This window comes from Tiliqua scincoides, chromosome 3 (genome assembly GCF_035046505.1).
Source record: "Tiliqua scincoides isolate rTilSci1 chromosome 3, rTilSci1.hap2, whole genome shotgun sequence".
Taxonomy (NCBI): Eukaryota; Metazoa; Chordata; class Lepidosauria; order Squamata; family Scincidae; genus Tiliqua; species Tiliqua scincoides.
The window spans coordinates 238,580,096-238,605,282 of NC_089823.1; the positions used below are offsets into that span (position 1 = coordinate 238,580,096).

The 25,187-nt window shown below is 51.6% G+C and overlaps 1 protein-coding gene across 4 annotated transcripts in view; it reads right to left on the reverse strand.

Moving 5' to 3' along the window:
- Window positions 1-437: 437 nt before the first annotated feature.
- The window catches only part of TNK2 (tyrosine kinase non receptor 2), an 86,148-nt gene continuing 61,398 nt past the window's right edge, over window positions 438-25,187 (reverse strand). For 3 of the 4 annotated variants that reach the window (XM_066619502.1, XM_066619503.1, XM_066619501.1), the window contains exons 10-16: window positions 13,920-14,114; window positions 12,017-12,108; window positions 9,773-9,895; window positions 4,963-6,344; window positions 2,610-2,705; window positions 1,197-1,324; window positions 438-739 (exon numbers count right to left, since the gene is read on the reverse strand). In XM_066619502.1, the coding sequence (XP_066475599.1) occupies window positions 733-739; window positions 1,197-1,324; window positions 2,610-2,705; window positions 4,963-6,344; window positions 9,773-9,895; window positions 12,017-12,108; window positions 13,920-14,114 (2,023 nt within the window). In that variant the 3' untranslated portion in view covers window positions 438-732. The remainder of the gene's footprint in view (window positions 740-1,196; window positions 1,325-2,609; window positions 2,706-4,962; window positions 6,345-9,772; window positions 9,896-12,016; window positions 12,109-13,919; window positions 14,115-25,187) is intronic. The other variant, XM_066619504.1, reaches the window with a different exon arrangement.

The window sequence follows — 25,187 nt, forward strand, 5'->3', positions numbered from 1 at the left end:
GTGTTCTGTGACTCTCGTCACCAGCTGGGCCTTGACAACTCGGAAGCCGTGGCCACAGATCAGTCTGACAGGGACTGCTGAGGAACACAGTGCTTCTGGAACAGACGGCTCACATCCTGCCACGTGCAGACAGACATGTGGGACACCCTGGGATGTGCAGCGCATCGAGATCATAACATTACTATTCCCGACAGGCGTTCCACGAACATTTTGTACTGAGAGTAACAGGAAGACAAAAGCTTCTGGTGGGGAGGCTCTGCCTCACCTGCCTCCCCATCCACCACAGCGGTGCCTTTCGAAGGACTCCGGTGGGAGGCTCTGCGATCAGACCTCTCATTCCTGGTCCCCAGGAGGGCCCCCCCTGCATCTCCATTCCCAACCTGTTCAGGTTTCTGTAGTCGCGAATGTACATCTGACAACCATCCTGTTGTCTCCAAAATAGAATAGAATATTTATATATTAATGTAACACTTTCTCTTTACAAAATAAATCCAACTGCAAGCAATGGGAGCAACGGTGAGAAGCGAAGGGAGGGGGCAGCAACATGGACAAGCAGCCTCAGCGCCACCCGCGACTGCAGAAGGGCCCGCCTGGCGGGTCCGCCTCGCCTTCCTCTGCTGCTTCGGCGCTGTCTCTTGGGCCGTGTGCCTGGAAGACGGGGGTCCTCAGGGAAGCACTGTCAGGGGCACCCATAGTGGGTCACACACTTCCATTTCGCAGCACTGCCGGTGGTCACCGTCTGCAAGGCAAAGCGGCAAATGTGAAGATACGAGCTGGGAGAACTGGGTCCGGCTCCCCTCCTTTCTCAGAAATGAGCCCCAAAAACAGCGGCAGTGGAAGGCAAAACACCTTTTGTGCCCAGAGCTAGCTGCTGTGTTCAGCTGCGAGTGTGTTCCTCCCACCCCTTGACTTGCTGTTTACAGTCAGCCCCTGAATCCTGCTTCCCCCTTCTGGCCCTCCTTGTGACACAGGAAGTCACAAAGCCGCCAGCACTGCCGGCTCTAAAAAGAGGAGGCTCTCCAAGGTTATGAGTGGAGCCCCTTCCCAGTTCAGCTACCTGAGATCCCTTTCACTGGAGAGGCTGCTGGGGACTCCTTGTGGCCACCCCTAGAGCCCCACCCCCTGGAGAGACCCAATGAGAGTGCACACAGCCCTACCCAGCCACAACCCAGCGCTAAGGGACAGGCAGCTCTTACTTGAGCCGAAAGGTGCTGTAGGGGTCCAGCAGGTGAGAGCTGGCCTGCTCCAGGTTCCAATCAAACATCTCCAGAACCTTGTGACATTCCAGACGTGTCTTGAGTCCCAGGCAGAAGAGCTGCTCCACCTGTGGGGGAGGGACAGCACACCAGAGGGGTTAGCAGGGCCTCTGAAAAACATGCAGACACCAGCACAGAGACGGCTCCCTGGGACCACATCCCATCTCATCCCTTCCTACGACAAAGGGAGCACTACACACACACAAGGGGGAAGCACTTCATAGGCAAGTCCTGGAAACACAACTTACAATCAGGCCTCCAATATCTCCTTAGAGTAAGGATCAAGTTCTGCAATTACCTTGTACTAAAAAGATATATTTAATGCCAACAGTTGCTACACCAACTATTTTCAATGTTCTTCTCATGGCACACTGACCTCTATGATCTCCTCTATGGCTTTGCCTCTTGTTATGTCACTTCCATCTTATGGGATACTTGTGGGTTCTGCAGCTCTGTTTCTAGGGCAACTGTGCAGTAACAAATTGTCTGTCCCGCTTCTTCCACTGGCTCCTTAGAGCAGGGGGTCTCTAAACTTTTTGGCCAAAGGGTGCTGAGGGCCAAAAAAAAAAAAAAATTAAATAAAAAATTTAAATAAATGCACTAGAGATGGAACTTAGATGAATGAATGGGCTCAAATGCCCAGGATTTCTCCAAGCACGAACATAGCCAAGGAAATAAAGTTCATACAAACACAACTCTGGTTCTGTTTGGTCAACTGGGCCAGAGGCTCTCAGGGGATCAGAGGCTGGCTGCGAGTCGAATAGAGGCTCTCCATGGGCCGCATCTGGCCCCCAGGCCGGGATTCAGAGACCCCTGCCTTAGAGGAACAGACAATTCGTTACTGCAGGCAGTTGCCCTAGAAACAGAGTTGCAGAACCCAGAAGAGTTTTTCACTGATTTTCAACCACCATGCTCCAAATGCCCACAGCACACCTGCAGACTTTTGTGGCACACTAATGTGCTGTGGCACACCAGTTGTAAATCAATGTGCTACACAGATCACAGAAGTGACATGGACCCCGCCAGGAGGGTTTAACAACTACAGTAGGCAAGAGTGGAGGAAATGGTCTGGCCTGACAGGACTGACTCAGCACAAAGCAGACCAGTGCACCGCCCAGCCCAGCATGGACGATGCTGCAGCAGCTATCTAGGATCTCAGGCAGTGGTGTCTTTTGCAGCCCCGAGACCGTTTCAGCCAGGGATGTCGCGTGCTGCAAAGGCTGACCTGGTGGTGCCTGGGCTCAGTCATGCCAGGATGCTAAAGAAAGGATGCCTACTGGACCTTGCACCTGCCTGTCCACCTGGGGGTGGGAGGGGAGAGTAAGACAGCAAGCATCCCACAGCCGCCGTTACCTTCAGATACTGGATGGCTTTCTGGACGTTCCAGCCATGGTTCTGCAGCGCTGCCTGGCACTCCTCGGTCGTGACTCCATGCACAGTCTCTTGGACCTGCAGCAAGACACCCCAAGAGCAGAGAGGCTCAGGGTACTGATTCTGCACCGATAGGTGGAAAAGCTATACAGCAAATTGAACCTAGGGAAAACAAAGAGGGGCAGGAAGGAAGGCACACCTACTCAGGGGGATCCACAATGGGTTCCTGAAAGGCTCCGGGGAGGGGCCGCTGCTCAGGGGCAGAACACAGACTCTGAGTGCAGAAGGACCCAGGCGCAGTCTCTGGAAACTCCAGGTAGGCGGAGCGAGACCTGCACCGAAACTTTGGAAAGCCCCTGCCAGTCAGTGTGGGGGAGACTGAGATGTGTGCCCTTCTCAGGGAAGGCAGCTTCTGGAGTTCCTAACCAGACAAGGACATTCTCAAGAGTTTGCTGAATGTGAGGAAAGAGGAATTTGGGTGGGAACCAGTTCTGCCCCTTGGGGGTTGGCCACAGCAGGGAGTGAAGCCCGCTGACTCAACAGCACACTCAACCAGGGTGCACTCCTGGAAACGCCTCCGGTTCTAAAACGGGGGCCTGTGCCAAGATTTCAGATGAGTGTGTGGAGATGCTGCTGCCTGACTTGTCCGTCTCCCTGGCCTGGCACTGCCAGACTGACTGCCGCTTTCCAGTTTTGGCACCCTGGACTTTTTTAGCTGGTGATGCAGGAACTGAGCCTGGGCCATCTGGATGCAATATATGAGCCCTTCCTGCAGGACAGGCTGCTTCTTTCCTTACAAACGGGAAGGCTGGGCAATGTGGTGAGCGAAGCAAGCCCCAAACATTCTCTGTGGCCATGCAAGGGTCCCTGGGGGCACACCTTGGCTGCTGAAATAGCTGCACGCAAGCTATAAATCACACCGGGGGAGGGGTGTCAGATTGGTATTTCAAGTCAGGCCCTGGAATGGTCACCACACTGCACCTCATTAGTGCATCAACCTTGAACGTTGCACTGTTCATAGGATCCTTCTCCCCACCGGTATACCTGGGAGGGTCGGGGGGACAAATGCCATGGGTAGCCCCCCATAGGGGGGTGGCACTGCGACCCTTCCTCTCCACTGCCACTTTTTTCTTTTTTGGGGACGACAACTTTTTGAGGCTTTAGAAGGCCTTTAAGGGCTGGAGAGGCTGCCCACGCCCTCCCCAGTCCCACAGAAGACATTTTAAGGCAGTGATTTTCAACCTTTTCCGTCTCATGGCACACTGACAAGGTACTAAAATTGTCAAGGCACACCATCAGTTTTTGGACCACTGAGAAGGCACACCATGCTATTGGTGGAGGGCTCACATCCCCCACTGGCCCTACTAATAAATGACCCTCCCCCAAACTCCTGTGGCACACCTACAGACCATTCGCGGCACACCAGTGTGCCACGGCACAGTGGTTGAAAATGGCTGTTTTAAGTCCTTGAAATGCCAAAAAAATGGCACTTTTGGTTTTCCATGAAAACTGACTTTTTTTGGGTGGGAGGGGGAGGCATTTTTCGGTCCTGGCACCAGGCAGCACCAGGGTCAGGTTCACAATTACTGCTCCCTAAGAACCCTGCCTTTCAAGTAAAGACAGAAGCTTTCAGTGCACATCAAGGAAGTTGCCTTAAACCACTGATTTTCAGCCTTTTTCTTCCCATGGCACATGGACCTCTACGGTCTTTCCCTCTTGTGATGTCACTTTTGGGAGACTCGTTCAGGTTCTGCGCCTCTGTTTCTAGAGCAACTGTCATGAATTGTCTGTCCCTTTTCCTCTGCCAGCTGAGGAAGTGAGGCAGACAATTCGTAACTACAGACAATTGCTCTAGAAACAGAGTTACAGAACCCGGAAGAGTTTTCTAGCCATTTTTAACTGCTGTGCTCCAAAGTCCCGCAGCACACCTGTGGACCTTTTGTGGCACATCGATGTGCCTCAGCACACCAGTTGAAAATAGTTGCCTTATGCCGAGTCAGGCCATTGGTCCCACTGTGTGGTCTACACAGACTGCAGTTCTCCAGAGTTTCAGGCAGGAATCTTTTTCTGTCCTTCCCAGAGGTGCTGGGAACTGAACACGGACCTTCCACAGCCAACCACATGACCTGTGCACTGAGCTGCAGTCCTCTCAGGGTCTTATGCAGGATGCTGAATTTTGTGTTTCTGGACACAGCACCCTGGGCTTTTCTTTCAGTGCAAGACACACACACACGTCTGGCTATGAACATTTTGTTCAAATGGCAGGACATGGGTGGCCTTAGCATCCCCCACCAACTCCTGCCCACTCTGCCGCCAAGCAGAGGGAGACACTCACCAGTCGTATCTTATTGGAGGGCCTGGGGTCGTCTTTGCCATCATAGATGATCTTCTGGAGGCCACAGGAAGCCTTGACGACAAGGTTGCTGTTGTTGGAAGAAAAGTTGGCTTTACAGTCTGGCTGCTGCTGGACCATGGGCCTCACGGTTGCTGTGGTGACCACCCTGGCAGGAGGTGGAGCATCCTCCGGGTTCTTGGCCTCTTTGAAGAACTTCTCATACTTGTCCAGGTAAGGTGGGCGCTCAGGGAGCAGGTAATAGTGGGTGTTGCTGACCTTCCGGCCATCCTTGACAATGGGCAGGATGCAGGGCCCCTTGGCACTTTCCTTCTCCTGTGCCTGGATCACTTTGGGCGTGGCGTACTTGGGGTCCAAGGCAAAGCTCTGGGTGGTGGGCATGGGCTGCTTCCCGGGAGATGTGGACAGGTAGGAGCCCAGGGAGAGTGGAGAACACAGACTGGCCCTGGATTGTGGGGACCCCCCCAGCAGAGCCATCGGGCTGGGAGTCCTGGAGCTGGGTTGGGACAAGGGGTCTCGTGGGGGGATCTGGGGGGGTCGGTCCTCCTCGCCTCCAGAGGCTGGAAATAGCTCCCCAGACCAGTGATTGTGCTCATTTCTGCGGAGCTGCTGGGGCAGGATGGGGACACGAGGGGGGATCTGGGGCTTGTCCTCCCCTGGACTGGGTGTGGAAGCCACAGAGGTGGCCCCCAAGGGCACGTTGAGGCGCTTCATGCACTCCTGCTGCAGCTCTTGGAATATCTCGGTGGTCTGGGCAGGACTCGGTTGCTTGGCCTCCTGAGACGGCAGGAACAGGTTGTCCTCTACTGGAAGGGCAGCACGATCTCTCTCTGACACAGAGCCACTGCTGGGCTCTCCCTTCTCCCAGGCTTTGCCGCCAGAGCACAGCCTCGCCAGCCCTTCTGTGCTGTTGATGGAGCGCACCTCAAAATCGTCCTCATCTTGTGCCACATCGTCGTATGCGGGCGGGGGAGGCAGGGGCCGGGCATCCCAGTCCACAATGGGAGTTGGGTGGAGGGGGCGAGGCAGAGCCTGTGTGGGGCTCTGAGGGGGCGTCTTGTCCAACAAGGAGAAAGCCTCCATGGCCAGTCTGGCCAATGACGGGGCACAGAGCTCCCCTCCAGGGGATGGGACGGTGGGGATGGGCTCTTCCCCAAAGTCTATCAGTGTCACCTCGTTGCCAGGTGCAATGCCCCCCTTGGCCCGGGGCAGCAGCAGCCTCTCACCCGCCTTAGTGCCAAACACGTGGGCTGAGGGCTTGGGAGGGCGCAAACTTCGCGGGGGCCCACCTGGCCTCTTCAGGCAGAGTTGCTTGAGACTCAAGGAGAGGGGGTTATCCTCACTCACAGGATCGTACGAGGGCTCTGGAAGGAAAAAGGAATTGGGTGAGGGTCTGAGTCTGATGGACGCCTCAATGGGCACTGCACAGAAATGAGAGAAGTCTGCTCAGCCCTCCCAGCGAGGTCATCTGCCTATGACTCTGGACTGTGAACAAGCAGTGGGCACGGCCATTAATGTGTGGACACACATTTCCCCCACCTTGCACTGGAGGAGACGTGAGGCAACATCACTGCCTCCCGCATTGCTTTTCTGGCCCCACAGCACCTCACTGGTGACTGCTGTGCTCAAAATTGTTAGGCCCTGTACAGAAGTTAGAAATGAGAGTCTCTGTCCTCAGGCTTAGAGTCTAAAAAGGAAGGCAGGACATGTTAGGGAGGAAGGTAAAAGAATCAAAGCAAAGGAAAACAATTGGTTTAATGAAGTGACTGCCACGTGCAGAGGGAGGGAAAGGAAGTGGTGGCCAGGACCTTGCGCCACATGTCTGGTTTGACGAGGCAGGACTGGGAGGCGCAGGGAAGAAGATTCGACTCCCAACAACCCTTGGATTTCAAAACAGTCCAGTGACACCTTATAGGCAAACCTTTTTGTTTCAGTCTTCTGCACTTCACACACCTGAGGAAGTGAATTGCAGTCCAGAAAAACTGTTCTACAGAAATCAAGAGGTTCACCTGTAGGTGACCAAAAGGCTTTGTTGTATTTGCTGCAACAGGCCAACATAGCAGAGACCCCTCCGGAAGTTAGCAGGTGTAGAAGGCAGTAGCGTAGCTAGAGGGAGTGCAAAGCACTAAGTTTTGCAGGGAGCCTCACTGCAGTGTGCAAATGACTCTTTCCCCTCCCCTTCAGAGCCATTCGGGGTGGTGGGAGCAAAATGGAGGTGAATGCAGGGTGGAACTGGGGGTAGTCAATGCGAATGCCTCCATTTTGCTCCCACCACCCAGAACGGCTCCGAAAGGGAGAGGCTGTTTGCATGCTGCGGTGACGCTCCCTGCAAAAGTGTAGGGGTGTCAAACATAAGGCCCGGGGGCCAGATGCGGCCTGTGGAAGCTTTTTATCTGGCCCTCAGGCTCTCAGCTGCTAGGCAGTGCTGAGGTGTTACTGCTGAAAGGGCAGCCCACATGAAAATTGGGCTCTCCCAAAGCTTGAAATATGATGAGGATTTGCGTATTTTCTCTTCTGTCATTTGCAGCTAATGGGTTCCTAAGTGAGAAAAAGTGCTTATTTTTGGTTATGCCCCATTTAATGACATCACTTCCTGCCTAATGACATCACTTCTGGCCCTCAGCAGGCTTCATAAATGATACTCGGCCCCTGGTATGAAACGAGTTTGACACCCCTGACTTAGAGCGTTGTACCCTCTCTAGCTACGCCACTGGTGGGAGGCTATTCTAGGGAGGCCTCGAGTGAAAGCTTTTACACCTTCCTGTTTTAAACCACAGGAAGCCCTCCCCAGAAATGGCAGAAGCTTCCCCAGCTCATCTGCGGTCCTCTGTATGCCTTCCAGAGATTCAGTTTGCCTCCCTGGGATGATCCATAAGGCCCAGTCCCAACACCCCACTGTGTGGGTCTGACTCTCCTCTGACTTGTTCTGCAAGATTTGACACTGCCAGAGGTCATTGTGGTGGGTCTGATTTCTTGAGAGAGAGAGAGAATGTTGGGGACAAATATATTCACCTTCTGTTCTCAGACTTTGAACTCCAGATAAGGCCACGTACGTCAGTCACTCCCCCCACCCCACCCCACCCCACCCCCAGCCTAAACAAACATTAATAGAATCAGACAGCTGGAAGAATCTACTCTAGTCTGCACTGCAGGGCAGGGCAACGCACCTCGGAGAGCTCAGAACTCAATACTGCAATCCAGACCACACTATTCCTTGAACAGAGAGAGGGAAGGAGCTGGCAAGCTCCATCAACTCCATATGAAACAAGTGGCTCCATGTGATTATCAAGGGGCCCAATAAAGAAGAGCTGGAGCACACTGCCTTCTAGGTTGTTGCTTTCACATTACATGCACGAAACACACACATGCTCATCCCCACACAGTGTCATGCACTCTTGCATCCACCCCAGCTTCCTCTAACCCCATGGTCTTACCACTGTCAGTTAGCAAGATTAATACATGCTGTTGCATACTCCAGATCGGTGTGAGTAAGGCTGCAATTCTATTCACATTTGCCTGGAAGTAAATCCCACTGAACTCAATGGGACTTACTCAGAGTAGACATGCTTTGGACTGCAGCATAAAACTTCCAAATAGGACCTGCACACACACAGACACACCTTGGGGTAGGGGAGTCAGTGGAATGCACAGTGTGAGGATCATAGAGGGCACCCCAGAGCACTGGGCTGGCTAGCATTGTGTGTCATCAAGCAGCGTGCACTGTGACTTTGCGATGTTTTGGCTGATCCTAACAAAGAGATGGCCTTCCTGTGGCTTTGAGATGCTTCCCAACGGGCCAACATGGTGACCTCTGAGCAGTAGTGTAACTAGAGGGGGTGCAAAGCACATCACTTCACTGTGGCATCTAAGTGGCCCTCCCCCCTCTTTCAGAGCCATTCCAGGTTGCTCTAGGGGCCCTGATGGCTCCAGAGGGAGGGGCTGCTTGCATGCTGTGGTGAAGCGCAGGGCAAAACTTAACGTTTTGCACCCCCTCTAGCTACACTACTGCCTGAGTTCTGCATGTGACTATATTTTCTATGTCTAGAGAAAGTGCCTGTCACGTTGGTCTCTGAGAAGACAACACCAAAGAGGCAAGGCCACCTAGAGAAGTTAAGGGAAAGCAAATTAAAAATCTAGTAAATAAATAATGGAGGGGAGACCATTCATTGGCCGGTCATTTTTCAAACAAATGAGCAACACCTTGGCATGGAATGGAACACCCTGCCATTGCAGAACATGCAGCAACAAGGGGTGTTTTGGGGGAGAGCGAAAAGCTGCGTCTCTGCAAGTGTTCTGGACAGTACTGTAGTTCAACTCCAGACATAAACTAACATTATGGGAATGTTCAGATTCCTCCACCAGAGGGCAGCAGAGACCAGAAATAAGAATATTTGGGGTTCATCATAAACTTGGAGGGGATTAGCTCACTAGAGGCAATAAACACCTGGCAGTGCTCAGGACAGGCTAAGAAAAAGAGCAAAATTCTGTTGTAAGGATGAATGGAATAAGGATGAAAAAACACACTGCACAATTCATTTGCAATTAAAACCAGGCAAAAGTCCAACAGGCTGCATGGAAGGGAGGAAAAACCCCTCGCAGCCCAATATCAACCATGGTATCAGCTGCTTAAGGAAGCCCTTGTTCTTTTTGGACATCTGCGAGTATTTCTGGGCGTGGAGTACTCGCTGCCTGCCTCTTGGGACCCTGGGTGTGCGGTCTGTGTGTGCAGGGCCAGGCAGGCATAGGTGGGTGAGGTGCAAGGCCGGGAGCTCACAGCACACTCCCCTGGTACCTGTCAAGAGAGGAACTAAAAGAGAGCAGAGAGGGCAGGCGCAGCGGGCATGGCAGCTCGGAAAGTGGCCCCACTTACTCTTGAGCAGGATCAAGGGCTGAGGTGGCCGAGGTGGCGGCTCCCCTGCAGGAAAGAGAGAAACAAAGAGACACCCCAGGACAGAGGGAGGGAGAGAGAGCAGAGCATTAGTCAGCAACATGCATGGAGCAAGAGGGGGCAGGCAGCTGGCAAGAAGGCAGTGGAGCTGGGAAGAGCTGCATTTCCAGTAGAGGCTCACCCTTGCAGTGCACCAGGCAAGGCTTCTGGGACACAGCCATGGTAACCAGCCCCCCAAAGGCACAAGGCAGACCCCAAAACTCACAGAGGCACAGCAGCTCCCTGACTTCAGTTCGGTGAGGTTCCAGGGGTCTGCGTGTAAGTGGTTTTGTTCTTTAGTCCAGCACTGCTATCATCAGCAGCAAACATGTTGTGAAATGTGGGACAAGCCAAAGGGCTCTTAGCCAGAGCCAGCCGCCCACCTGTTTGGCCCGTCTGTTGGGGAGGAGGCAAGAGCGAGGATAGGCAGCAACAGGTGCCAAAGGTGGCCATCTGCTGCAAAGGAGCGAATTCCAGCTACATAATGTGCATTCCAACAGTGTTTGCAGGCACAGACCCCTCGTATCTTGAAAGGACTTAAGTGGAATGGTCTTAAGTAGGGGAGCTCCTGTGGTGTGATGGTCAAGGGCAGGGTGACGGTGGAGGGTGCTGTGGGCACAGACACCCTTCCTGTGGCACTGCACCTTCAGTGACTGCAAATGTTTCTTGTACTGGAAACACAGGAAACTTTTGTGCCAAACTGCCCTGACTGATTGGGGAACAAGGGATGAACTAGATGCAATGGCATCTACAATCTCTGTTTGGTTTTTCAGAATTCACCTATAATGACTACAGCCAACTGTACCTCTCCTTTCCATTTGGAGCCAGGAAGGGTGTTGACGCCCTGAATTCTGCCGGGCAACTGCAAAGGACGGTGTGGGCTACTCAACTGAAATGCAATCCTGGCAGCAGTGACATAGCTAGAGGGGGTGCAAAGCACAAAGTTTTGCAGGGAGCCTCAGCACAGCATGCCACTCTGGGCAGGGGCTCGAAAAGGGAGGGGGAGCAGCTACCTACACATTGTACTAAAACTTGGTGCTTTGCACCCCCTCTAGCTTCACCACTGCCTGGCAGGACAAAGCTGTGGTCAGTCAGTGGGACAGCTGAGTCTGGACTGAGCCGACAACTTGAAGGATCGGTGTGCAGTTCAGGACTGCTCCTGGACCCAGATGTGCTCCTGGAGATACTGGTGGCAGCTGAGGACCGGAGTGCCTTCAATTAGTGCACTAAGTGGTTGCAGTTCTCCTGTTATGTGTTTGTCACTCATTGCCCTCTTGGGATTATTTCAATTGCTGTTGTTTAAATTTGTTCTAAACCTCATTTTATACAAGGGACTGAAGGGTGGCCTGAAAGTTTTAAAATTTTTTAAATAAATAAATAATGTGGGGGGAAAGTCCAGCTACATTCCCAAGAAAAAATGTTTGTGTTGTTGGATGGTGGGGGGAGCCGCCAGGGACGCACGTGCGTTGCTTGTGCAGTTTTAGAACTGCAGGCATTCGGTGAAATAAGGTTGCTGCCTCTGAAAGCTCTTGCCACATTCTCCAAAGCACCACTGTAATTTCTTTGCTTGTGGCTATGGGCTGATGCAATAACCTGCCTGAAAATGGTTTCTGAGAAGCAGGGACATGCAGTGGGTGGGGAGACAGGTGAGGCAGAGCCTCCCTGCTGGAGTCCTTCAAAAAGTGCCGTCACCATGCAAGGCGTGCAAGCACTCCCTGCTCAGAATCACCCACAGAGAAGGAACCAGACAGAAAGGCAGGTACTTGGAAAGAATACAGAAAAAAAAGGTGAAAATCCAAGCAGCTGTTCAGTAGCCAACAGCAGCCCACCCCCCAAAAAAAAACACACCCCCAGATGCTCTCCAAGCCATTCAAGCATTTCCTAACTCCTCTGGGAATGTGCCAAGCACCACACAGGCTCAAATTCTTATATAGCAGTGGTGCAGCTGCAGCGTGGCCACTGGAAACTGCAACATCCAGCATACAACAGCACAGAAGAAAGGCATGCTGGGTCTTGTAGTTCTCTTTACCTGCAGGCTGACTTGGGCAGGTTATAGCACAGCCTAGGAGAGGGGTGAGGGTAAAAAAGCAGGTAGGGAGAACGTCTTACTTTTTGCCCTTCCTGGAAGCTGTGTAGGCCTAGCTGCATTTAAGTCCACACCTAGGACATCTGGAGGGTCCATGGGATTTCCCAGGTACAGCCTGCAAGAAGAAAGAGAGAAAAGTCAGTTACCCCCTCCGGGTAACTTTTTCCCACTTCCTAATGCTGATTTATGTGCAGCCCAATCCTACTCTGAACTAAGCTCCATCACAGTCAACTGTCATCTATACATCATTTTGTGGGAGCACAGTAGGGGCTTACTTCTGCAACCTAGTCAGCCTTCGTGCTAGTCAGCTAGCTGACCAGCACACAGAAGCTGTGCAAGCTTGGTCCCCAGGAGACTGTGAATCCCCTCCTTATCTCCAGCTACCTCAAAGTGGCAGCAGAAAGCAACAGTCAAGCCAGACAGGCAGCCCAGCATCAAAGAGCAAAGATCCTGCCAAGCCAATAAAGGACAGCAATCTGGGAGATTACTCTGGTCCAGACTCTTCACTCTCTCTGCCAGGCATTTCAGCCCTTCTTGCTCCATGGCCAACCCTCACCCACTTGGCCTTGTCTGAAGTCCAGTGGGCTGTTCCTTAAATCCCAGCCAAATAGTAGGTGTTCCTGGGCACCTCTGCAACAGAGCAAGGAGAGTTGGCCAAGGTCTGGCACCTGTGCAGGAGAAGGGCAGTGCTGGTACACTTTGCTAGCTGCAGGAGTACACAGTGGCCTCACTCAGCCCACGTGCGCTGCTGCCGGTACAGAATAGAGGGCTGATGACACACACACACAATTCTACAAAGGTAGAATTCTGGAGGCTCCACTGGGTTACACTGGGTAACACAAAAGACACATCACATTTGGCTATAGCTGCTCCTTCTGGGAAGCCTCGATTATCATAGCTGGACCACAGTGAAAATGGGCACCCAGGCATGCAAGTGCTTTAAGAGAGAAATCATACTTTCTGGAAAGGATACAGCAAGCAATGCACCAGTGGAACATGGAGAACTATGTGCCCACTTTGGAAGTGAAGAACACCTTACAGGCAAAAATGTGTGCCACAGAACACTCAAAGGTCTTTCCTTCTTGAATAGGGAAAAGCTGCAGCTGTTTTGAAAAGAGGTCATTGGGATCCATTGACACACATTTGCAAGCAGAATGTGGCCTGGTCCTTATGACACAGGTCTTCAATGTCTCAGCTCTACATTGCCCAAAAGACTGCACCTGGGATGGCTCTACCCCATAAAACCTGCACACTGCTTTACTCGTGGCCACAGCTGAGTGTGCAGCCCATATTCTATCTCACATAAAGTGCTTTTCAGCAGCCTGTACAAATTGTGCTTAATTTGCATAGTATGTTGGGCCATTTTTACTAGTTTGCATAACTTATATTGGCTTTGCTTGCATGGGAAGGGGCAAAGAGCCACATAAGACACTGAAACTCTGCCCCCAACTTCTGGGAAACTTTTTCCATCTCCCGGCCCTGGCTTCCGAGATTTTGCACATACACTTGCAGCATTTCTTTACCACCACAAGAGCTAGAAGTTTGCTTTTCTTGTAAATGCAAAGGTTTGCAGGAGGCAAAATTCTGTGTCTAACTGAGTGGGTTTTCAACCCACTGCAGCATTACACAGAACCCACAGAACTGCAGTATTACACCACACCAGCTGCTGGCCCTTTATCACCCAGAAGCAGCCAACCCCTGCACAGCTATTTCTTGATCAGAAGGACAGTTGGGCAATTAGCACAGAAGTCGGATGACCCTGATCACTGGTCTCTGGGGAAGTGCTCCAAAACTTGCGTCAGCTCAAGGAGCTGATGGTCTCAGGCCCTGTTGCATCTCCTAAGGACCTGTGTGTAATTTGCAGGGGACCCAGAGAGCAAGGAATCAAGAAGAGAGCAAAGATGGAGAAGTGACCAGAGTGCTTACTCGTCAATCTTATCAGGGAAACCCCAACACTGCTGGGGGTTGGTGTCTCCATGGCCTGTGTGGATGAAGCTGTTTTTGAGCGGCTGGCTGATGTCGTGGGCTGACAGCCCCGCCACCGAGGTCACCGTGTTGCGTGGGAACTGGCCCACCTTCAAGGTCCGCTTATTCTGACCCCGCCACCAATAATTCTCAGCCCTAGGGAACAAAAAGGGGCCAGGTTACCAGGACCAAACCAAGCAAAACAAGACATTCACACAGCTGGGGATGGGGGAGGAAAAGGAGGGAGTGTTGCCCAAGCGCCTGCAAATTCCTGAGCATAGAGTAGACCCTGGCTGCCCCACAACTCCCCAGGACGCCTGGCTCCGTCCCAGTCCGTTCATGAGTTGGAGAAGGTCTCGTTTCCAGGACAGACAACCACTGTGGACAACTACCACTAACACAAATAGCAGGTTGGGAGCTGCAAGGATCAGAAAAGCGGGGTGGCTCTTGGTCTAGAGGCCTTGCAATTGAAGGCAAAAGCAGGGCAGAGGGAGGGCCGAAATGCCGACAGAAGAGTTGGAAGAACAGAGCAATGGCAGAGACAGAGGACAGAACAAAAGAGCAAGCAAGGTGAGATGAAGGGGGCTGGAAAAGGCTTCGAAGTGGGAGGGGAGACTTGCTAGGCCATGGCGGAGAAGGTGACTTCAAGCCTCCAAAGCAGCACAGATGAGGAGTGGAAGCAGATCGGGAGGAAAAGAGGACACAAATGTCTCGAGATGGCACTTTCCAGTCTATCTGGTTCCCCAGTATGTGAGGAGCAACTAGAGCTCCTGCCTAGAGGACCTGAGGCCCGGAGGTCCGTCCCAGGGCTGAGGGGCTACACCTGCTGCGCCTGCCAAAGGCTCATCGCAGCCTTCCCCAGCCTGGGCCTTCACCAGCACTCCAGCAGAGTCCCTTAAGGCTTGGGGATGGGCTACAGCTTGGCGATGCAGCAGCTGCTCTGTATGCAGAAGGTGGCAAATTCAAGCTCTGCTGCCCAAGGCAAGGCTGGGAAGCCAAACAGGTCTGAAACCCTGGAGAGCTGCTGCCACTCAGAGGGAACAAAGGTCTGACACCAGAAAGGCCACCTCATGGATGACTGATGGTCCATTGGCCGGAACACGGGGGGGGGGGCAGAGGCGTTTATAACACAGCAGAACAGCATTCCACTGTTTGCAAATGCCACTGCAAGAGGTGGAAGGAGGGGGACGGGGTTGGAAGGGAGCAGGGAGATAAATTTGGGGGCAGTTAGAATAAATGGTTCCCCTGGGGGCTGGGGATAAGAATAGGCCCTCAGTTTGGCTGTACTTGTCGTAAGAGGCGACTAAACAGCCACCGGGTAGATGGGACTTGTCAGCCTGGGAAGGCAGCTCATCTGAGAGAAGGAAAACTCTGATCCCAAACCTCCACTGCCTTGTGGCTACATCCAGTTAGGGAAAAGGCTTCAGGAGTCAACCTCCAGGCAAAATCCGGAGCCGGAGTCCCTGAGGCAGTTCATGGCTGAACATAGTCATGTTCTGGCAACTCCTGCGGACGCCGCTGGAACCAACCGTACTGGCCTCTGCCTTTCCATTGGACCATTTCAGCGACGTGGAGAGGGGGGATTTGCTGCATGGGTAACAGTCTATCCTCCAGACCTTCTTTACCCAGGCTTCGCGCACTGGAGAGGACACTCTGTTCCAGAACCACCATTCAGAGCGTGACACCATAGGCTTCCGAGACTGAAGGATGCCAACAAGAATAAATGGAAGCATCAAAGAATGAGTGGCACCCAGAAAGAGTGGGCAGGGAAAGGAAAAAGCCCCCTCTTGATAAACATGGGGTCTAGCAACCACACAAATCCTCAGGATCTCTGGCAAAGGGGGGCAGCTCTTTTCTGGGTTTACTCAGGAGCACTTAGCAGTGAAAGGAGAATGTTCTGAATTAGCAAACTTCTGCTCCCCCCCCCGTCTTCATAATGCTATTTGGAAACCATCAGGAACAAAATATTAAAAAAACAACAGCTAAGTCCGTTGAAGCAAAGCGCTGAGAGCTGCAGGCACCTCTAACTTCCACCAAAACCAAAAGAAATCTTGAACATGCATTTGCAAAAGATGGAAAGCCTTCCCCATGCTGCTCCATGGAATCTGCCCTCTCCTGGATCCACCTTGAGGCACTTCGATATGGTGGGTCTTGGACTTCATTCAGTGATCTGCTTCCTCTGAGCAAGGGAGCCCCTTTGGTTCAGCTGGTCACCACCACATTTGGCAGCAGCCAATTTCAGACTCTAACACCACCCTGTGTGAAGACTTCCCTCTCTTCCCTACCCTGAATCTGCTGCCAGTCAATTTTGCAGAATGAACCCTGATGGTCTTAGAAGCATATGAGGCAGGAAAATGCCACATCATTCTCAGGGCACAATCCTAACCAGGTCTACTCAGAAGTAAGTCCTATTTTGTTCAGCGGGACTCACTCTCAGGAAAGTGTGGTTAGGATTGCAGCCTCAGTTTCATAAGTCTCTAGACACAGCTCCTTCCAACACTGTCATTGTGAGATTATTTAGGCATAAGAAAGGCCCTACTTAGCATATATCAATATCTGCAACAGAGAGACAGTCCTGCTCATTTCCAGAGGAGTCTTTTCTCTGACCCTTTCACAAACCAAGAGGCCTCTTTCTGCCTCCCACAGCAATGACTGAGCTGCCAAGAGAACTCCAGGCCAGCAATTGTCACCAGGTGGTCCACAACCCTCAACGGGACTGCATCCCAATCTAAGGTGGAGTACTGAAGGTGCCATCTTAAAAATATCTGAGAGAAGAGAAAGGGGGCGGACTGTTAAAAACGAACAGGGATCAGAGGCTGCAGTGTGACGCTCAGGGTGGCTCCCAGGGAGGGGCTGTGACTACAGCTCCCAGGTACAGAAGAGCACCTGATCAGCACAGCATCAGAAGGCTCCTCAAGTTCAATCCCTGGCAGCATCTCCAGGTAGGACAGAGAACAGCTCCTGCCTGAACCCTGGAGAGCTACTGCCAGTCAGTGATAACAATTCAAGTTGGACAGACCAAGGGTCTGACTCAGGACAAGGCACTTCCTGGGTGGCTGTGACTCACCCACGTCTACTACGAAGGGTTCTGCAGGATCTTGCCCAAGACACAGGGAACCTGGCATTCTGTTTCGCACAACGGCCGACCAGGTCGTCCACAAGCAGGGCTTGAATTCTCTTCTGGGGTTCCCAACCCACTGCCTCTGTAGCTGGAGGTTCTGTGCCTTGGCAATGGACTTGTCCTCCCTGAATCCGGCTTATCCCCTTCTAAAGCTACCCGAATTCGCACCAATTACTACATTGTATTAGTTAAGGCTTGTGCCAAGACATACTTTCTTTTTCTTTATATGAGGCAGAAACATTTCCCTCTTATCTAATCCAAAACGTATCACACCAGGCACGGTTTTAGACTTCTCAGGCATACCTTGAGTAATCCATTATGGGTTACAAGCCATGATGTGTATGTGCAACCTCCTGATTTTAGAAATGGGCTATGTCAGAATGTCAGATGCAAGGGAGGGCACCAGGATGAGGTCTCTTGTTATCTGGTGTGCTCCCTGGGGCATTTGGTGGGCCGCTGTGAGATACAGGAAGCTGGACTAGGTGGGCCTATGGCCTGATCCAGTGGGGCTGTTCTTATGTTCAGCTGACAAGGGAGGGCACCAGGATGCAAGTCTCTTGTGATCTGGTGTGGTCTCTGGGACATTTGGTGGGCCGCTGTGAGATACAGGAAGCTGGATTAGGTGGGCCTATGGCCTGATCCAGTGGGGCTGTTCTTATGTTCAGCTGACAAGGGAGGGCACCAGGATGCAGGTCTCTTGTGATCTGGTGTGCTCTCTGGGACATTTGGTGGGCCGCTGTGAGATACAGGAAGCTGGACTAGATGGGCCTATGGCCTGATCCAGTGGGGCTGTTCTTATGTTAAAGCCTGGACACCTTTAAAAGGGGATTGGACAAGTTTCTGGAGGAAAAATCCATTACGGGTTACAAGCCATGATGTGCATGTAGAACCTCCTGATTTTAGAAATGGGTTATGTCAGAATGTCAGATGCAAGGGAGGGCACCAGGATGAGGTCTCTTGTTATCTGGTGTGCTCCCTGGTGCATTTGGTGGGCCGCTGTGAGATACAGGAAGCTGGATTAGATGGGCCTATGGCCTGATCCAGTGGGGCTGTTCTTAGGTTTTTATGTACCCCACACCCAGTCATCTTTTTCTAATCTGAAAAGCCCCAGATCCTCTGGCCTTTCCCTTGAAGGGAAAACCTTTCAAACCCGGTCTTTTTGGCTGTCTGTTTCCACACCTTTCTCAGCTGCACAAAGCCCTTCTTATGAATCCTGGGGGCTTGCCTTGCACACTCTAAGCCTGTGGTTTGTTTGCAGTGTTTAAAGCGCATCCAGCCTCCCGGTTCTGGTTTAAGGATCTGAAAGCTCAGGGCGTAAGGACGGTTCTCTGTGACCAAAGATGGGGAATTTGGTGCTGTTCAGCCCAGTACAACTGGAGGGCGCGAAGTGCTGCATTCACAAGGGAGGAGGCAGTGGCTCCAACTCTGACTGGGGCCCCCTCCCTCTCCTCACTGAGTAATCAGTTGGCACAGAAAGGAGACTCATCGAGAAGGTAAACAGGAAAAGGGCAGAGCCAGCCCGGTGCGAGTGACTCACTGGGTGACTTCAGGAGACGGCCCTCCTTCAGCCAGCCAGAACACCTGCTTGGGGCTCCAGGGGCAACCAAGTCATCGTCTCACAGTGAGGAACTTCTCCTACACACATATTCTTGCATGGTCCCCATTCTCATGATAAGTAATGGGTCTACTCAGTAGTGCAGTCAAAGGGGGGGGGTCAGCGTAGTAAGTACAGCAGGCACCGCGATGTGCCATGTAAGCAGCCCCTCCCACTTGCCCCCGGAGCCATTCAGGGCAGCACTGCGCATTGCTGTGTCTGCTGTACTTACTGAGCTGCTGTCCCCCGGTTACATTACTGATTCTACTACATTTAAAGTACAAGTATATTTTACACAACACCCCAGAGATCACCTCCTGTTTCTCATTATGTATATCAGCACTTGGAATTTTGAAGCCGGACCTCGTACGCAAAACTCCTGCCTGCAGAGCATGTCCTGGACAAAGTCCTGAACGAGCTGGTGTAAACATGGCAACTGGCACTACCCTGGGGCCATGGGTGTGCACAGGGGGTCTGGAAAGTGTGCCAATAGGCTCATGAGGATTGCACATAAGGTCAAATGCTCCAGACCATGTGCTGCTACGTTCATCGATCTGTCCAGTTCAACATTTTCCTTTGGAGAAATTTTTTTTTAAAAGTTTTTTTAAAGGGCATGTGGACCAATGTTAGACAGGACAGTAATGATTTATTTGTTGTATAGGATTTATATTCCGCTTTCTGACTAAATGATCCTGAGGGAGTTTACAGTGGACTGCAATAATCCAAGAATAAGCATACATACACACCACAGAGTAGCCCTTAATCCTCTGGCCAATCTGAAAAAACATTGGTGTAAGTGGCAAGGTTGAAATTGGTCCCCTACAGGAGGGCATCTAGTTAGGAGAAGTACAGTGAAACTGACATACCTGGCTTGGCACTTTTCAAAACTTCCTCCAGAGATGGGGAAAACCTTCTCAAATTCATTCATGCTTTTTAAAAGTCATTGCAAGGTCAATAATGTTGGTGAGAAGGGACAGGGCAAGTTTTGCTAAGGTCACACACCTTTCTCCAACCACATCCCAGCCCATTTCTCAGTGCTGGTAAGATGAGATAGCACAATCTGGCCACACCTGGAAGGCCTGTTTATCAAAGATCATGACATACCAGTGCTTGAAGGAACACAGGAGGACAGTGAGGAAAGTGAAAATGCTGAATTCTGGGTGAATGTCACTTTGAGTCTTAATAAAATAAGTGAGCAAAGGTGTCTATCACAAAGAATTACGCTAGGGTAGGATCTCCAGACTTTTCAGTACAAGAGCCACATCACATATTTTACACATTTTCGTGGTGTCCTGTCCCCCCCCCAAAAAATCAGTTTTATAAATGAATGAAATTTAAATGAATGAATGCTTAAACTGAGAAATGATTAGTTAGTAAAAAGGTCAAACATTAGCAAATGCTCTGACAACAAAAAAAAACCAAACAAGTTGCTGTGGGCCAGATAAAATCTTGTGGTGGGCTAGATGTGGCCCTGCGCTAGGGTGAATGGGGCCAGGGTTAGCTGCACAGGGCAAAGAAGAGTATATATGTGACTGTCAGTTAATTCACGGGTACATGGAGGGAGTTTGCTTTGGCCTCAATCCTATGTGCACTTTCCTGGGAGTAAGTCTCACTGAACACAATGGAACTTAATTCTGAGTAGTCATGCATAGGATTGTGCCGTTAAGGAAAAATGAGGAAAGCTACCTATTTGGTATGGCCCATTCCTGGGAGTGGGGGAGGAGAGGGGAAAAAGACACCCTCCCAACATATACTGGAATACTGCGCGGAAAGGGGGGGTGGCAGCAGAGGAATGTAAATATGACAAATAGTAAGTGATAATAGCGATCATTCAAAGGCAGAGAGAACAGTGTTGATTACTAATGCAAATGGATTAAGTCCCTTCAGAGAGACAATGGCCGAAAGCACGTTATATAATCGAGGTCTGATACATAACACATTCATCACCCTTGTCAGCAGGGTTATGCTGTCATGGGGCCTGGTGCCTGGCGTAGTGACGATGCTTGGAAGCCCTGCAGTCAACCCGCTGTCTGGCCATTTCTGTACCGGGGTCAAAGTCAGATGGGAGGGGCCTTGGCTGAGTGGCAGAGCACCCACCTAGAAGGCAGAAGGCCTCACAGTCACTTCCCAACTGCGCCTGCCGGGTGAGGTGCTCAGGAGACCTCGGGAGCAGCTCCCACTCAGAGGAGGCCATGCCAAGCTCAGATCAATGTCGCTACCCCCCTCGAAGCACCGGTTAGGTGGGGGGACTACAGGATATACATCACCTAAATGAATAAATATTCCTATTTGGAGCTGATATTTGCTGGCCAGGACTAGACCACCAGGAGAGATGATCCAGTTTATTCTTAGATATGGGAAGCTTGAAAATTATATTGTATTGGCAACCTTCAGTCTCGAAAGACTCTGGTATCGCGCTCTGGAAGGTGGTTCTGGAACAGCGTCTAGTGTGGCTGAAAAGGCCAATCCGGGAGTGACAATCCCTTCCACACCGGGAGCAAGTGCAGTCTGTCCCTGGTCTGTCTCCCTGGCTATGGGCCTTCCTTCTTTGCCTCTTAGCCTCAGACTGTTGGCAAAGTGTCTCTTCAAACTGGGAAAGGCCATGCTGCACAGCCTGCCTCCAAGCGGGCCGCTCAGAGGCCAGGGTTTCCCACTTGTTGAGGTCCATCCCTAAGGCCTTCAGATCCCTCTTGCAGATGTCCTTGTATCGCAGCCTGCCTCCAAGCGGGCCGCTCAGAGGCCAGGGTTTCCCACTTGTTGAGGTCCATCCCTAAGGCCTTCAGATCCCTCTTGCAGATGTCCTTGTATCGCAGCTGTGGTCTACCTGTAGGGCGCTTTCCTTGCACGAGTTCTCCATAGAGGAGATCCTTTGCGATCCGGCCATCATCCATTCTCACGACATGACCGAGCCAACGCAGGCGTCTCTGTTTCAGCAGTAGTCGGCACTCCTTATCCATGGGTTTGGGACCCGCAGATTCCACTCAATGTGGGTCCCTGACCTGCATCTGGAAGACTGACCTGTACCCTCCAGACTTGACCGGAGGTGCCCTCCAGTAGAATCCAGAGGTCCTCTAAGGGCCCACCTGTGGATCCTGTTATCTGTGGATTTTGGCATCTGTGAGGGTTCCAGGAAACAGATGCCCCGTGGATGCTGAGGGCATCTGTTGCTGAGGGCATACAATTGTAAATCAGTTTCTGAACCTCATATACTGGAAAAGTGATGGCCACTGAAGTATGCAAGTTAACCAGTGTTGCTCTCTTCCGTTGTGCTCATGAAGAACCCTGCAGGACCTCCAAAGAGACACCAGTCCAAGTGCCAGCACTTCTTAGGCCCCTCCTATCACAATTATTACAGAAGGCAATGCCTACTAATGACATCATTTGTACCAGTGAATTCACTCAGCCCAAGACTGATGCTGGACACAGTGAATCCAGGCAGTGGCGGAGCTGGTCATAAGGCAAAGTGATGGCGTGAAGGCTCTGCTGCCCCATCTGTTTCCAGGCTATGCCAAGGAGTGCGATAAAATTGTTTCCTCCAGCGATCACATAAAACCACACAAAGCAGAGTAACCGCCACAATCAGTGACACTTATCCTGCTCCATGACCAGGTCAGCCCATCACCCTAAACCCCATGTTATATATCCTAAGCCTCTTATCCCAGTCCTGACCCTAGCCCTATCTTTGCATTAAAAAAAAATAAAAGTACATCTAATATAAATATACATACATTTGAGACACAAATGTCTGGGACGCAAAAAGAATGGATGCAACCGTCCAATACAGGGTTGCCTTTGACTGGCACATATCCAGAGGATGCAGTAGTCCTCTGGTAAAAGCAGCTGAGTGGGAGATGAGCAAGGTCTGGTCCATGTGGCACAGTCTAGCAGGAAATTCTGCACAAGACTCATTGAAATCAACAGATATGCAGGAGCTCTTCCCAGTGGACTATGCCCAGCACTAATGAGTGAAAGTGCCACTTAGATTTTCCACCTCCAACACCAGTGTCCTTTAGGACAGCCCATGCTCAGTGTACTTTTTTCCATATCTGCCACAACGCAGGCAGGCTGTGAACATAAGATCAGCCCCGCTGGATCAGGCCAAAAGCCCATCTAGTCCAGCTTCCCGTATCTCATGGTGGCCCACCAAATGCCCGAGGGAGCATACAAGACAACAGACACAACCTGCGTCCCAGTGCCCTCCCCTGCATCTGGCAATCAGAGGCAGCCTGCCTCTCAAACCAAGAGCTTGCACATGCCTACTATGACTTCTAACCTGTGATGAACTTTTCCTCCAGAAATTTGTCCAATCCCCTCTTAAAGGCATCTAAGCAAGATGCCATCACTACTTCTTTTGGCAACACCTGTGAACAGGTGCTGTGCTGCCCATAGATCCTGAATCCATAAGATGAAGAAAAAAAGCCCATACAGATAAACCCTCTGCTGCTGTTGTTCTGCTATTGAGTGAATCATAACTGCATTCACCATCTTCTCTACTAAAGCACTGGGACAATTAATAGATGGTCAAACTGATGCCAAGCAGAAACTGAGGCCAGGCATCAACAAATCCCCACAGCAGAGCTCAAACCCAGAACTTCTGCTTTCAAGTTCTATGTACATATCCACCTGCAGCTGCCTTTAATGACCAAAACAAGGACCAGACCATCTAGCAGTACAATACGGAAAATCCTGTAGAACCTTCCCTTTAAATAAAATCCCCATGGGCCATAAATCAGACTGTCCCCCCTCAAGCCCATCAGGTACAAGCAACACCTACGTTGGGTCTCCCAGGAGAGCTCTTCACCAGATTCTCAAGCCATCCTCAATGCCAGCACAGAGCAAGCAGGCAGGTCTGATTCCACCTTGGAGAGCTGGTGGAAAGAGGTAGCTTGCAGGGAAGCACTGGATGTGCTCAGCCCCGTCTGTCACTCAGCAGAGCGATGATGTCATGTGGGTGGGGGTGTGCATCCACCCTCGTCCCTGACTCCAGTTACAAGCCACCTCCCTGCAATTAAGAGTGCCTGCCCGGCCCCGAGCAAGAGTCATCCAGTCATTGCTGGGCAGGCGGGAGCAAAAGCCGGTCCCTGAAGACACACAATCCTGCCCTGATGCATGGCTCGGCAGTGGTGACTAAGAGAGTGCATGCCTTGCAGAGAGGCAAGAGGGAGGGAGAGAGCAGAATGCCTGGTAGAAGCTCTGCAATGGGTTGTTGGGTAGAGGTCCTCAGGGCTGGCCCCTCACTGCCCCATTTCAGGTTTCTGATCAGGTCAGAAAGCCAAGGCAGAGGCTGCTCAGGCGTGTGCACACACACAGGCAACCTTGGCGGAGAGCCAACTGCAAGGAGAAGGGTGCAGACCCATTCCTTGCCCACCACTCCTCCCTCCTCTTGGCCGCCTTTCTCAAAGCTGTGTTTTTCCCATGCCTGCTTTGGCCCTGGCATGATCCCACCCTGGCACTGGGACCAGCGTAAGGAGGCGCGCTCTCTCTTCCTCTCTCCGTAGGAATACACAACGTTGCTTTCTGCCTTGGGTTTGCGTGGCCCAGCAGTGCCACTGACTCAGAAGTATCCCTTCCAGAGCCTAGGCTCAGGAGTCACTCTCGCCGCCTGCCATCCGGTCCTTTAACCAGGAAGTGCCAGGGACTGCATCTGGGATCTGTGACTTGCAAAGCAGGTGCTCCACCACTGAGTTATGGTAGGCCCCCCAAGACTCTTCCAAATCCCCCGATAAAGGTCAGCACATTGAAGCTTAACCCCTCAGGCCCTAGTTATCATGAAGCTATCATGAGGGACCTATCACTTCCACAGAACCGCCTCTCTCTATTAGCTGCCCTTGTGACTTTGGCCTTCCTCTACCTTTGCAAAAGCAGACTGTAAGTTCACTGGGGCAGAGACCAGGGTCTCTTTGTTCATGTCCCTCTGCAAACCTCCACGTGTACTGATGGGACTGCAAAAATGATGACAATGCTAAGAGCAGCCCGGTCCACTTGCCCAGCGCTCTACAGTTTTTACTGCCTGGGACTTCACAACAACAAGGCCATTAAGATGGCAAGACTGAGGGTGAGTGTCAGACTCATGATGTGGTACCTGATTCACTGTCAGGGAGCAGGATTTGGATCAGGACCGTGGCACACAGCAGAACAGTCTATGGCACAGTTCCCTTGAGTCTCAGCCCTGATCTAAACTCAGCCCTGATCTAAACTGATCTAAACTGATTTCTCAAGCTGGTATTAGCCACAGAGGGGAAACTTTTGAGCCTGCAAGTTTTCTCCCTCACAGCAGCTTCGGGGCACCAGATGGTGTAAGCTGGGGAGTCAATGCCCCTTCTCCATGACCCTGATCCAGTTATGCCCCCCTAGCTGCTTTCTTATAAAGGTGTTGGAATTCCACACTTTGGTCCTAAACTATTTGTCAGACACAGAGCTTCTGAGGGAAAAGGTGGCCTGAGTATCCCTCTTCTCCCAGCCAGATATCGTCACTGAAAAGAGAACATAAGAACAGCCCCACTGGATCAGGCCA